At 47.6% G+C, this 14,616-nt stretch overlaps 1 protein-coding gene across 1 annotated transcript; it reads left to right on the plus strand.

Annotated features, from left to right (window-relative positions):
- Positions 1-223: 223 nt before the first annotated feature.
- Positions 224-13,932, plus strand: LOC121852101 (tripartite motif-containing protein 65-like). Its single transcript, XM_042346203.1, has 7 exons — positions 224-781; positions 1,316-1,411; positions 3,570-3,902; positions 4,022-4,044; positions 4,591-4,694; positions 8,247-8,678; positions 13,769-13,932. The coding sequence occupies exons 1-7, from the start codon at positions 224-226 to the stop codon at positions 13,930-13,932; spliced, it is 1,710 nt and encodes a 569-aa protein (XP_042202137.1).
- Positions 13,933-14,616: the final 684 nt, after the last annotated feature.

Consider the following 14,616-nt stretch of genomic DNA (forward strand, 5'->3'; position numbering starts at 1 on the left):
CTTTCTTTAAATGTCAATGTGTGTACAATATCCGTGTTCACCTTGAGGCTGCTGTTGCGTACCTAGGGGCATGGTTTCACATTCCAGGCAGTGTCTCGTGATGTCAGTGACGACAATGAAACATTTTAGTATGTTACTTCCTTCTTCGCTGTCGCTATAAGAGGTCCTGGTTCAGCGTCTCTCTGAGCCACACAGTGAGCGATCTCAGCGAAGCCTATGAGTCATGGCTAGTGCGACGCCCAGTGAGAGTGTGGATAGTGAGATGCGTTGCTCCATCTGCCTGGGCACGTTCGTCTGCCCCTCCACGCTCAGCTGTGGACACTCGTTCTGCCTCCGGTGCCTGGAGGCCGCCTGGAAGACAGCGAGCAGCTTCAGCTGCCCACAGTGCCGAGCGACCTTCCCTGTGCGACCCCAGCTGAAGAGGAACGTGGCCCTCGACAACCTGGCAGAGCAGCTCAGAGTTGGAGACGCGATGGCCACGGCTGTCGTGTGTGACATCTGCAGTGATGGCCAGACTCCTGCAGTGAAGACTTGCCTGAGATGCGAGATGTCATACTGTTTTTCTCACTTTAGGCCTCACCTAGGGAATCCCAGGTTGAGAGACCACGCTGTGGTGGATCCCTCTGCGAGCTTGGATGAGAGAAGATGCCCTAATCACAGCAGGGAGCTGGAATTCTACTGCACAGTAGACAGCAGCCTGGTCTGCTCTACCTGCACTATCACAGGTGAACACGCAGGACACAAGGTCCTGACACTGAAGGACGAGCATGAGACACGGAAGGTGAGGCCCTCAGCGCGAGACACCATAACACGATCTGACCAATGCTGTCACTCGGCTACATAACATCTGATAAAAAAAAACTATCGTGTGTTCATGCTCTCCCTATTGAATCTTTGTCTCTGCTAATCTCTGGTTTGCATTTCAGGAAAGAGCCTCAGGATGTACTGAATCCTAGGCTTTCATTAAATATAATTGCCGTATAAAGTAATTAATTGGATAGATATTTGAGGATGATATCACAGCCACCTGAGAAACAATTCTAGTAGATTTATCTTTAAAACTAGACAGCTGTGGGCACATGGGCCCATGGGTCCGAGTCGGTACGGACACTAAGCCAGCAGGCTCCCACTGGCTGCTGATACAACGAGGCATCAGCTTGCTTACTCCCCGTACCCCCGTCTCAGTCGCCGTACAAAGGCAACGTGGAGATGAGGGCCTTCGCTGTGAAGGGGTCAGTGTGGAGGGAAGGGCGGTGTGAGGGGTGGCTCAGGGGGCTGGAGTCTCCCCCTGGTGACGTCTCGTCTCTCACTACAGACACACGTACAAGAGGAGACGCGAGCGGTTGAGGAGAAGAGGAAGGAGGTGGAGGAGTCCGTGAAGCAGATGGAGGCAGCTCGCAAGGAGGCGAAGGTACCGTGTCCGAGTCTGGCTCTTTGACTCCTGTGACCTCCACCCAGCGCGGAAGTCATGGAGATGAAAATTAATTCAAGTAAACTTCATAAGTTTGATGTTTCCTAACCCTATCATTTATTTTCGAACTCAACATTAACTACACGTTTACCGCATTCGATAACTACATCGGCGAGTCTGCCGCAAGGTCGGGTTACTCGGCATTGCATCTTCCACTCCTGTGGCAAAAAAAGATGTAGAGAGTGCCACGGATTGTCGGGGTGGAGCTGCGGTGCAGCTGTTGCACTGCACTGGAGGTCGCGCACCGGCATGGATGCAGAGGCACGAATAGGGCACAGCTGCACCTCATGCCGTCCCTAATCACGTCACCAGAGTTTATTTAAATTACAACTATTTTTAAATCCTTTATATTAAGTTCGCTTGCTTGCTTGCTTGCGTGCTTGCGTGCTTGCTTGCTTGCTTACGACCGTGCAAATCTTTCGGTCGTTTTTTAACCCACTTCCCGTGATCCAATCGAGCTGACATTTTGCACACAGACTTGTTGTGCGAGACAATTAATGTTCGTGAAATTTTTTTTCAAAAATTTTACACTGTTTAGGGAAAACAAATTAAATATTTAATTACCAATTGTTTAATACTGCAGACAATCATCTGACCCATAGGTGGCAGCCATCTCAAGCCAGAGGACGAGAGGACTCTAGCCGCCACGCATATAAAGGATTTATAGTGAAAAAACTTTGTTTTTACGGGTTATACTTGTTATTTTACCAGGTTAGGCCCCACTGAGCTGTGTAGATTTTTCAGAAGCTACCCTGGCTGCCACAAACAATAGCAGCTCAACAAAGTGGCTGACATCATCATCACGTGGAAATATATAGCAGCAGACCCATAGAGATACATAGGGATGAAGAGAGGTACAAAGAGACCCAAATAAATACCTACAGACCCACAGACATACATAGGGATACATAGAGATATATAGACCCATAGAGATATATAAGGACAAAGTAATAGGTAGGGACACATAGAGATACATCGAGACATATAGAGATCCATAGTGACAAATAATGATATATAGAGACCCATAGACTCAACTATTTTGATTTTACCAGGTAAGACCCCACTGAGCCTTGTAGCTCTTTTGCAGAAGGAACCTGAATATCACGAATGATAGCTCAATTAAATGGCTTATCAGGTGGAAATTGATAGCAGCCAAGGACACTAAATACAGTACTCTAAACGCTTGCTTGATCCCGGAGACACTCTTGGTCTCTGCAGAAAACAAATGCCTTGAACTCTAAACCCGAGTCGGACTTGTGGGAAAACCCGACCTGGTTTACACAGATTCGAGATGTGGAGTGAAAAGCCAGATGACTCGGAGAAAAATCCACGCAGGCATCAGGGTCGTGGTCGAAGCCACGATCCCTGTATACCAGGCGGGGAAGTTAACATCTCGCCACACATCTCGTCGGACTCAGGAGGGGGGCCCCACCGGACCCTGTGTGTCCGAGTCTCAAAATCCACGACCCCAGCGCCCTGTAGGGGAGAAACAAGAAAAGAGCCGCACCCCTCCTGTCCCCATGGCATGGGTCGTCTCAGTTCCATGGGCGCCTCGTCACTGGGGCATGTTGCACCACTAGGGAATATAATTTTACTATTTTACCAGTGACATGGCTATGACAAATTAACGCTCCACCAAGTGGTTGACATCATCATTATCACGTGCAAATTTATAGCAGCAGCCAAATGTACATATATCGATACATAGACACCCATAGATCTAGATACCAGACCAAATGAGATACCTAGACATGCATAGAGATACATAAGCGGAAATAGAGATACAGAGAGACCCAGAGAGAGACATAGAGACCCATAGAGACCAATAGACTAAAATATTTTTTATTTCACCAGGAATGAGCTGTGTAGTTCTTTCCAGACGCGACCTGGCTATTACCAATGATAGCCCAACAAACTGGCTGAATGTAATGTGGAAACTGGTAGCAGGCAAATACTCTCAACGCACTACGTTGAACTTAAATGTGGAGGCAAAAACCGGAGGACCCAGAGAAAAATCCACACAACCACAGAGCGTACGAACTCCAAATATACAACAGGCGTCAGGGTCAGTATCAAACCCCGACCTGCTGTATACCAGGTGAAAGAGTCAACATCTCCGAGCCACCACGGCGCCTACACGCACACACGGAGTGGCTCATGGCTCAGGGAGCCAACCGTGGTCCCCGCGTCTCAGCAGGAATCGGTGGCCGGGATCAGGGGTCGCATCACGGGCAATTTCACCCGCCTAAGGAAGGCTCTGGACGAGGATGAGAGGGAGGCTCTACGTCGCCTGGCCGTGAAGGAGCGCGAACTGCTGTCCCGGATCGAGGAAGAAATTGCTCGTCACGAGCAGGAGATCAGCGAGCTCCAGGCGGCGGCCGCTCGCCTGCGCACTCTGCTGCACGAGAGGGACTCGCTCGCCTTCCTGCAGGTGGGGAGAGACTCTGTGGAGACGCCGTTTGGGTGTCCAGAACAACAGAGCGGGCAGTGGCAGGGGGGCTTGTGGTCCAAGGGTAGAGACTTCACTCATGATCTCTCTCTCTTTCACAGGGGCACCTGGAGGAGACGCGCAGGTACAGATCATTAACGTTTCACGGCTAAACACTCACAACACATGATGTGTGTGTTAGACACACGGGCTGTGTGTGTTAGACACACGGGCTCTGTGTGTTAGACACACGGGCTGTGGGTGTTAGACACTGACTGTGTGAGATACTGTCTCTGTGTGAGACATGAACTGTGTGTGAAACGCGGGATGTGTGTGAGACACAGGCTGTGCGTGATATACTGGCTGTGTGAGACACGGGCTGTGTGTGAGACACGGGCTGCGTGCGAGACACGGGCTGTGTGTGAGACACTGGGTGTGTGTGAGACACAGGTTGTGTGTGACACACGGGCTATGTGTGAGACACGGGCTGTGTGTAAGACACTGGCTGTGTGAGAGACACGGTCTATGTGTGAGACACGGGCTATGTGTGAGACACTGTCTGTGTGTGAGACACGGGCTGTGTCTGAGACACGGTCTATGTGTTAGACACTTGCTGTGTTTGCTATGGATGCTGAGTGTTCCAATGCTGTGGTTAAACGAGGCTGTGTGATGCTGTTGGTGGTTGTCCCAGGAGAGAGATCCCAAAGGAATCTGCACCCCCACCTCCCACTTCACTGGACGCCACCACGATCCGGTCCCTTGAAAGGGCCATGCACAGACTCCTGCCTCTCGTCTGTGAGTTCCTCAGTATTGCACCCCCGTGTCTCGCTGTTGCCCTGCACTTATGTGCTCCCCGCCTTTATGAACATTTCATTTATTTTACCAGGTAAGGAACCCACTGAACCCTATCGCTCTTTTTTCGGAAGCGACCTGACTATCACAAATGACAGCTCTACGAAGTTGCTCATCACGTGGATATTTAGAGCAGCACCCAAATCATCTGGATGTCTACGCTCACGATCCCCAACAAGGACACGCATGGCGCGAGAAGGCGCTCATCCAGCAGCGGAGTGACACACAATGTGTGTGTGAATGTGAGAGTGTGCGAGGCTGTGACACACAATGTCTGTGTGTGTGGGTGTGAGAGTGTGCGAGGCTGTGACACACAATGTGTGTGTGTGGGTGTGAGAGTGTGCGAGGCTGTGACACACAATATGTGTGTGTGGATGTGAGAATGTGCGAGGCTGAGCCACACAATGTCTGTGCGTGGGTGTGAGAGTGTGCGAGGCTGAGACGCACAATGTCTGTGCGTGGGTGTGGAGTGTGCGAGGCTGTGACACACAATGTCTGTGTGTGGGTGTGAGAGTGTGCGAGGCTGAGACACACAATGTGTGTGCGTGGTGTCAGAGTGTGCGAGGCTGTGACACACAATGTATGTGTGTGTGGGTGTGAGAGTGTGCGAGGCTGTGACACACAATGTGTGTGTGTGGGTGTGAGAGTGTGCGAGGCTGTGACACACAATATCTGTGCGTGGATGTGAGAGTGTGCGAGGCTGTGACACACAATGTCTGTGTGTGTAGGTGTGAGAGTGTGCGAGGCTGTGATACACAATGTCTGTGTGTGGATGTGAGAGTGTGCGAGGCTGTGACACACAATGTGGGTGCGTAGATGTGAGAGTGTGCGAGGCTGTGACACACAATGTCTGTGCGTCGATGTGAGAGTGTACGAGGCTGTGGCGGCTTTGGTACAGGCGTCTTGTTTGTAGAGAGACGCTGTGAGAGTGGCGTTCACATCGTGGTGCTGGCATCATCACCACTGTTCATCCACGTATGTCTTCCACAAGGAAGGACATAGGGTGGATGTCTGGATGGCATCTGTTTCAAATTTCGCCATGAAAACATTCGCTATCACTGGTGATAAGGGGGAACCCATGGGGTACCTTCATTTTTTTTGTAGAAAGTACCATTTCAGGTAAAGTGTTGGTAAGGCAGTGCCTAACCAAAGTTGGTACATCAGGATTTAGTCCATGTTGGACCAAGTCTTCAATTATTGCTAAGGTGTCAGGCACAGGGACCTTGGTGAACAGAGAGACTACATCAAAGCTGACAAGCAAATCTGGAGACAGGGAGATGCCCTTGATTAGAGAGACCAAGTGAGCTGAGTTAAGTACTATTGAGGTAGTCTTGCCCGTGAATGTAAGCAAGGTCTCAGACAGAAATCGGGCCAGTTTGTAGGTAGGTGAGTTGATAGTGGTAACGATGGGCCGAAGTGGAGTACCTTCTTTATGGATTTTTGGAAGACCATAGAATCTGGGTGGTCTAGTAGCAGAAGGTTTTAAGGAGAGCCACTTGAATGGTTTGATTAGAGAAGTCGAATTGTTAATGATATTGTTGGTTTTTGTAGCCAGGCAGTTAGTAGGATCTTTTTAAATTTTGATGTAACTGCCTGGATGTTGTTGTTGTATGTGGTTTTATCCATGATGACAGTAGCATTGATATTGTAGGCTGAGAGGAAGACTATGTCCTCTCTCTTTTTCAATTTGGCGAGTTCAGAGCGCTCGTCTTTTCTGATGTTACTAATGGGTTTCTTAGCATGTTTAAGGATGGTAGCAATTTCAGATCTTGCCACGTCTGCTGGTATATCTCCCAAGCCTTGAGGGATACATCTACCTGGACAATTATATCATCCACTGGGATGTGTTTGGGGGTGACAGCAAAATAAAATTCAGCCCTCTAGCTAGTACCGATTTTAGGCTATCGGAGATTGTGCTGCTACTCTGATGAGTATGTGTACACTAATGCAAACGAATACCTGTATGTGTACACAGATACTAACGAATATGAATTTGTACACTATAACTAACGAATACTAGTATATGTACACATATACTAACGGATATTAGTACGTGTGTAGTGGATTCAACTGAGTCGCAGACATACTTCTTAGAGGCAACACATTTATTACACCAACACGTAATACACAAAGGGGTAGCTGACCCTTTACCAGATAACAGCCTAGGGTGGTGGACCACCCGGCTAACTACATTTACACACTGGGAGTTAGCTACAATGGATCGGACCTAGGCTCGGGTCCGGGTCCACGTGTTGGAGACTCTTCTTCGACGTGAACATAGATTTTCAGATGACGGTAGCAACACTAAACCTCGGTCCCTGTAGGGACCCCGCTAATATGCTCCCGGGTCGTGGCCAGCCCCGCCTTTGGCCACGCCCAACTCGAGAGAGTCCTAGCTCTCTCTCGACGCTTCCCGTAGGATCTTTCCACCCCGGCCCGTGACCACCCTCTAGCCCCTACCTGGGGCCCCATGTAGACTTTACCGGTCACATGCCTTAGGGTCAACCAGTGCCATGACCCAGGGGTAACCTTGTACCTTGGCTGACACTCTCCCACTTCCTCCGGTAGGAGGCAGCACTGCATGCCACGCGTGGTACCATTGCGCTATCCAGCGCTCACCAAGCCCTCACTAGGGCTGGTACTACACCCACCTACAGGGTGTCCGCGATGACAATCATCGCATGCCGTGCCTTGCTGGAGCCGGCATTGCTCGGTGACATTCACGATGTTAAATCTTGATTTGAAGCTTTTGTGACTGCAGGGATCCATACTCTTTGGTTCTTTCAATAAAGTAACGTAGGTAGAAAATTAATAGATCACGACGTTTCGATCGCAACACAAGCAATTGTCATCAGGTGGGACAACCACAGCAAGAAAACCTATTTCAGCAGTTTTTTCTTGCTCTGGTTGTCCACCTGATGACGATTGCTTGTGTTGCGATCGAAACGTCGTGAGCTATTAATCTTCTTCCTACGCGACTTTAACCAAAGAACCAAAAAGTATTCACGATGTTGCTACATACGTGATGTCCGCGATGTGAGTACATCGCATGCCGTGCCCCTCTTAGGCCCGCACAATACAGTGACATGAGCGAAGTCACTACACGTGTACACAGATACTTACGAATATTAGTGTATGTACACTAACACTAACGAATATTAATTTGTGTATACAAATACTAATGAATATTAGTCATGTATGCATTTGTAATACACGTGATAGTCACAGTGTTACGTATCAATGTATCATACACTGCGGTATAACCACAACAACACAACAGACAACACAACACCAGCATGTGTGTGTACGCGCCACGTGCACTGCTCAGGCACTGCTTGTGCCGCTACTGCACACGCATCGCCGTGACCGCTGTGCGAGCGTCGTCGCTGTCCATACCACAGATGGACGCTCACCAACTCTGGACACAAACTCAGCCCACGACGACCTCCAGATTTCCTCGGACCTCAGGACGGTGACATGGAGCGGTGTCCCCAGGGTCGACCCATCACCCACACCGCTTTGAGTACTGGCCACAAGCCCTGTGCTCTGAGAGCTTCTCGTCGGGTCAGCACTACTGGGAGGTGGACGTGGGGAGCGCGAGGCTGTGTCGGGTTGGAGTCGCGTACGGGACGATCCCACGGAGAGGGAGTGGTAGTGAATGTGTCCTGGGAGTGAGTTACGTCTCCTGGTGTCTCCAGAAAGATGGCAACAGCTTCTCAGTGATGCATGGTGGGGTAGCGACCTCACTGTCGGTGCCGGAGCCTTTTCTGAGAGTTGGGGTTCATCTGGACTGGGACGCGGGGCTGCTGTCGTTTTACAGCGCCGACTCCATGGCGCCGTTGCACTCATTTCACCAAACCTTCACTCAATCCCTACATCCTGGGCTGGCAGTGTGGGATGACTCAGTGAGGATCGTGGATCTGAGTGGTGCGTCCTGAGAGATGTGAACGTGAACAGGGCAGACGCCACGACGCACGGCGCTCGCCACCCTCGTCACCGTCACACGCAGTGCCACGCCCGTGACTGGCTGGTGGCTCTCCATCACAACGGAGGGGGGGGGGCGTAAACAACCATAGGGGTGGGGGGGAATAGATATTGCTCTGTGTATGTGTGAAGCTAACATGGATGTATTCACCCTGGCAGAGGAGTGTGACTATAGTGTAGGAGTGCAGTGATTAGCAATGGTGAACTGGGATGTGTTTGTCCATAGGTGGTGTCATGCATTGTGGGAGCGATACAGTAATAATATTAATTTAAAAAAGTAAAAATGTACGCGTACGACATTGGCGTTGTAACTCTTGTATAGTCGATTATACAATAAAAACACAAACAACAATGTAGTGCTCACTGCATCCTGCAACTCTGTTCATTAATTAAACACGAGGACCAAATAATCTACACAGCCACTGCCAAGCAAATTAAATCTACAAATTAATAAACAATTAAAGAGATGGCGCCAAACACAAAAGGCACCAACAATGTCCGAGCTGTTCAAGTTATCTGCTGCCGCGACATGGACGTGGTGACGTCTCCACGCACGCTCCCCCAACGCTGTGACATTACCACGTCACCCCTCCTCCTCTCCCCCCACCCCCCCACGCGCTACCCCCACGCCCGCCCCTCACCACTGCAACATCTGTGAACACAAACGTACAAAGTCAGCAGGGGATCAAACACAAATAATTTCTTTGTCAGTGGGCAAACGTACAAAATCAGCAGGGGATCAAATACTTTTTTCCCTCACTATCACCCTCACTAAAGTAGGCATCGGTGCATGCTACAGCAGGACCGTGACCGTAGAGAGGACATAGAACAATAATTGAAAAAAACCCATCACGACCTAAGCAGCTAACACTGAATGGGGAAAAAAAAGTGAAACAACACGCAATTAATATATAACATGAAAAATATGTACATCGTAAATAAATGAATAAAAAGTAGAGGAACCGTTGAAATAAATTATATTTGGTGCGAGTGGTGGGCGAATTGTCTTTGTTAGAACGACATTTGCTCCCATCACACAACTCTGTGCTCCTTAACGGATTAATTTAATTTTTTCACAAGCTGAGCTGACTTGTTTTTACCCCCTATACAAGTTAACCGAATGCAAGACGATCACCGTTTCCAAAGCAATGATGGTGGTTTGTGGTAATAAAAGATATTCACCTGGGAAATGTCCCCCAGATGGAACCTCTCATTAACTAAAGGGTGTCCAGGGCACCGATTGACGCATGGGAAAAAAAACAAAAATGAGCTTCATGCAGAATTTAAAACATGCCTTCAAAATGTAACCCATCAACCCGAATGCAAAAAACACCACCATACAGAAATGCAGGTCTCGCCAGTTCTGTCACTCGTACAAGCCATGCACAACGCATTCCACCAGCTGCCGTCTGAGTGCAAGACTGATCCGGTTTGGTTAGGAAGCCACTAGACTTATGTGCTGTTAAATAATCGAGATTAACAAACTAATTTCATTAAAACTGATGATCATTGTATTTAGTTTGATTTCCTTCTCCCGCATCTATGATTAACACGGTTGGCTAAGTACGCTGCCAAAGAATTGCAAGACACATGCACACGTCTTGTAATGACCTGCATTGTAGTGGCTCTTGAAATATAGATTTTTCTTTTTTGCCATTTCTAAAAAATGGCTTTTCTTGTTATTTTTGTTGCTGGGTCTCATGGCAGGCAAAGAGTTGGGGAGGGCCAACGACAAAAAAGCTTGCCCACAATTGCCGGCGGGATCGTCCTTTAAAAAGAGTTTGTTAGCCCAGTTTGCATGAGTCAGGGAAGTGATTCTGAAGTGTGTGTGAGAGAGTAGGCGAGTGGGAGGATGGGTGAATGAGTGGGCGAGTGGGAGGGTGGGCGAGTGGAAGGGTGGGTGAATGAGTGCGTCGGTGTATACGTGGGTGAGTGAGTGGACAAGTGAACGTGTGATTGCATGACTGTGTGATTGGGCCAGTCAATGGGTATGTAATTACGGAACGCTTTTATGTTGTCTTCTGGCAAAGTCGCCCTTGAAAACAAATAACTTCTTCGGACAATGGGATCTACTTGGGGAAGTACACTTCTGGTTGTTCTGAAACGCCTTGAGGAGCGGCCGTCAGTCTTTTTTAGCTGCCATGATGCCTGCGCATTGCACCACGCTGTGCATCAACACGCCAGAGGGGCAGCGTGTTGTGATGATTTTCATTGGCAAACTTCAGATGGCCATGTATATGTGCTTTCTTGAGTAGGGGACCTTGCGGGCGCCGCAGGATTTCAGTCCTTCACGGCGCAGTGTGTTACCAACTGTTTTTTTGGTGACTATGGTCGCAGCTGCCTTGAGATCATTGACAAGATCCTCCCGTGTAGTTCTGGGCTGATTCCTCACCGTTCTCATGATCATTGCAACTCCACGAGATGAGATCTTGCATGGGGCCCCAGGCCGAGGGAGATTGACAGTTCTTTTGTGTTTCTTCCATTTGCGAATAATCGCACCAACTTTTATCACCTTCTCACCAAGCTGCTTGGCGATGGTCTTGTGAACATTACAGCCTTGGGTAGGTCTAGAATCTTGTCCCTGACATCCTTGGAGAGCTCTTTGGTCTTGGCCATGGTGGAGAGTTAGGAATCTGATTGATTGCTTCTGTGAACAGGTGTATTTTATGCAGGTAACACGCTGAGATTAGGAGCACTCCCTTTAAGAGTGTGGCTCCTAATATCAGCTCGTTACCTGTAAAAAAGACACCTGGAAGCCAGAAATCTTTCTGATTGAGAGGGGGTCAAATACTTATTTCTCTCATTAAAATGCAAATCAACTTTTAACATTTTTGACATGTGTTTTCTGGATTTTTGTTGTTGTTATTCTGTCTCTCACTGTTCAAACAAACATACCATTAAAATTATAGACTGATAATTTCTTTGTCAGTGGGCAAACGTACAAAATCAGCAGGGGATCAAATACTTTTTTCCCTCACTATCACCCTCACTAAATTAGGCATCGGTGCATGCTACAGCAGGACGGTGACCGTAGAAAGGGCATAGAACAAAAATTGAAAAAAACCCATCACGACCTAAGCAGCTAACACTGAATGGGAAAAATAAAGTGAAACAACACGCAATTAATATATAACATGAAAAATATGTACATCGTAAATAAATGAATAAAAAGTAGAGGAACCGTTGAAATAAATTATATTTGGTGCGAGTGGTGGGCGAGTTGTCTTTGCTAGAACGACATTTGCTCCCATCACACAACTCTGTGCTCCTTAACGGATTAATTTGATTTTTTCACAAGCTGAGCTGACTTGTTTTTACCCCCTATGCAAGTTAACCGCATGCAAGACGATCACCGTTTCCAAAGCAATGAGGGTGGTTTGTGGTAAAAAAAGAAATTCACCTGGGAAATGTCCCCCAGATGGAACCTCTCATTAACTAAAGGGTGTCCAGGGCACCGATTGACGCATGAAAAAAAAAACAAAAATGAACTTCATGCAGAATTTAAAACATGCCTTCCAAATGTAACCCATCAACCCGATTGCAAAAAACACCACCATACAGAAATGCAGGTCTCGCCAGTTCTGTCACTCGTACAAGCCATGCACAACGCATCCCACCAGCTGCCGTCTGAGTGCAAGACTGATCCGGTTTGGTTAGGAAGCCACTAGACTTATGTGCTGTTAAATAATTGAGATTAACAAACTAATTTCATTAAAACTGATGATCATTGTATTTAGTTTGATTTCCTTCTCCCGCATCTATGATTAACACGGTTGGCTAAGTACGCTGCCAAAGAATTGCAAGACACATGCACACGTCTTGTAATGACCTGCATTGTAGTGGCTCTTGAAATATAGATTTTTCTTTTTTGCCATTTCTAAAAAATGGCTTTTCTTGTTATTTTTGTTGCTGGGTCTCATGGCAGGCAAAGAGTTGGGGAGGGCCAACGACAAAAAACTTGCCCACAATTGCCGGCGGGATCGTCCTTTAAAAATAGTTTGTTAGCCCAGTTTGCATGAGTCAGGGAAGTGATTCTGAAGTGTGTGTGAGAGAGTAGGCGAGTGGGAGGATGGGTGAATGAGTGGGCGAGTGGGAGGGTGGGTGAATGAGTTAGTGGGTGTATAAGTGGGTGAGTGAGTGGACAAGTGAACGTGTGATTGCATGACTGTGTGATTGGGCCAGTCAATGGGTATGTAATTACGGAAGGCTTTTATGTTGTCTTCTGGCAAAGTCGACCTTGAAAACAAATAACTTCTTCGGACAATGGGATCTACTTGGGGAAGTACACTTCTGGTTGTTCTGAAAAGCCTTGAGGAGCGGCCGTCAGTCTTTTTAAATCCTTTATATTAAGTTCGCGTGCTTGCTTGCTTGCTTAGGACCGTGCAAATCTTTCGGTCGTTTTTTAACCCACTTCCCGTGATCCAATCGAGCTGACATTTTCCACACAGACTCGTTGTGCCAGACAATTATTGTTCGTGAAAAAAAATTCCCAAAATTTTACACTTTTTAGGCAAAATTATTTTATTTTACATATATTCAAATAGAACGCATTCATGGCTTTGGCTGAACATCACAGTGCAAGAGCCCAGAGCGTAACCCCTCCACAGGCCGTGGTGGAGTAGTGCAGTTAGTAGCGCCCTCGCTTCCCATGCCAAAGGTCGCGGGATCGATCCCCGCGTCCTCCACAGGCGAATATATTTTTAAATCCTTTATATTAAGTTCGCTTGCTTGGTTAGGACCGTGCAAATCTTTCGCTCGTTTTTTAACCCACTTCCCTTGATCCAATCGAGCTGACATTTTCCACACAGACTCGTTGTGTGTGACAATACATTTTCGTGAAATTTTTTTCCAAAATTTTACACAGTTTAGGGAAAACTAATTAAATATTTAATTACCAATTGCTTAATACTGGCAGACAATCATCTGACCCATAGATTGCAGCCATCTCAAGCCAGAGGACGAGAGAACTCTAGCCGCCACGCATATAAAGGATTTAGAGTGAAAAACTTTGTTTTTACGGGTTTACTTGTTAGCTGCCATGATGCATGCGCATTGCACCACGCTGTGCATCAACACGCCAGAGGGGCAGCGTGTTGTGATGATTTTCATTAGCAAACTTCAGATGGGCATGTATATGTGCTTTCTTGAGCAGGGGACCTTGACGGGCGCCGCAGGATTTCAGTCCTTCACGGCGTAGTGTGTTACCAACTGTTTTTTGGTGACTATGGTCGCAGCTGCCTTGAGATCATTGACAAGATCCTCCCGTGTAGTTCTGGGCTGATTCCTCACCATTCTCATGATCATTGCAACTCCACGAGATGAGATCTTGCATGGGGCCCCAGGCCGAGGGAGATTGACAGTTCTTTCGTGTTTCTTCCATTTGCGAATAATCGCACCAACTTTTATCACCTTCTCACCAAGCTGCTTGGCGATGGTCTTGTGAACATTACAGCCTTGGGTAGGTCTACAATCTTGTCCCTGACATCCTTGGAGAGCTCTTTGGTCTTGGCCATGGTGGAGAGTTTGGAATCCGACTGATTGCTTCTGTGAACAGGTGTATTTTATGCAGGTAACAGGCAAACGTACACAATCAGCAGGGGATCAAATACTTTTTTCCCTCACTATCACCCTCACTAAAGTAGGCATCGGTGCATGCTACAGCAGGACGGTGACCGTAGAAAGGGCATAGGACAAAAATTGAAAAAACCCCATCACGACCTAAGCAGCTAACACTGAATGGGAAAAATAAAGTGAAACAACACGCAATTAATATATAACATGAAAAATATGTACATCATAAATAAATGAATTAAAAGTAGAGGAACCGTTGAAATAAATTATATTTGGTGCGAGTGGTGGGCGAGTTGTCTTTGTTGGAACA

Source organism: Callorhinchus milii, unplaced genomic scaffold (genome assembly GCF_018977255.1).
Source record: "Callorhinchus milii isolate IMCB2004 unplaced genomic scaffold, IMCB_Cmil_1.0 Scaffold411, whole genome shotgun sequence".
Classification (NCBI taxonomy): domain Eukaryota; kingdom Metazoa; phylum Chordata; class Chondrichthyes; order Chimaeriformes; family Callorhinchidae; genus Callorhinchus; species Callorhinchus milii.

Bases quoted from the DNA above. Each gene is read 5' to 3' on its own strand.
- LOC121852101 (XM_042346203.1), top strand. From the start codon at position 224: ATGGCTAGTGCGACGCCCAGTGAGAGTGTGGATAGTGAGATGCGTTGC. The intron at 4,045-4,590 runs GTACAGATCATT...TGGTTGTCCCAG, and splicing joins CACCTGGAGGAGACGCGCAG to GAGAGAGATCCCAAAGGAAT. The intron at 8,679-13,768 runs GTGCGTCCTGAG...TTTACTTGTTAG, and splicing joins GAGGATCGTGGATCTGAGTG to CTGCCATGATGCATGCGCAT.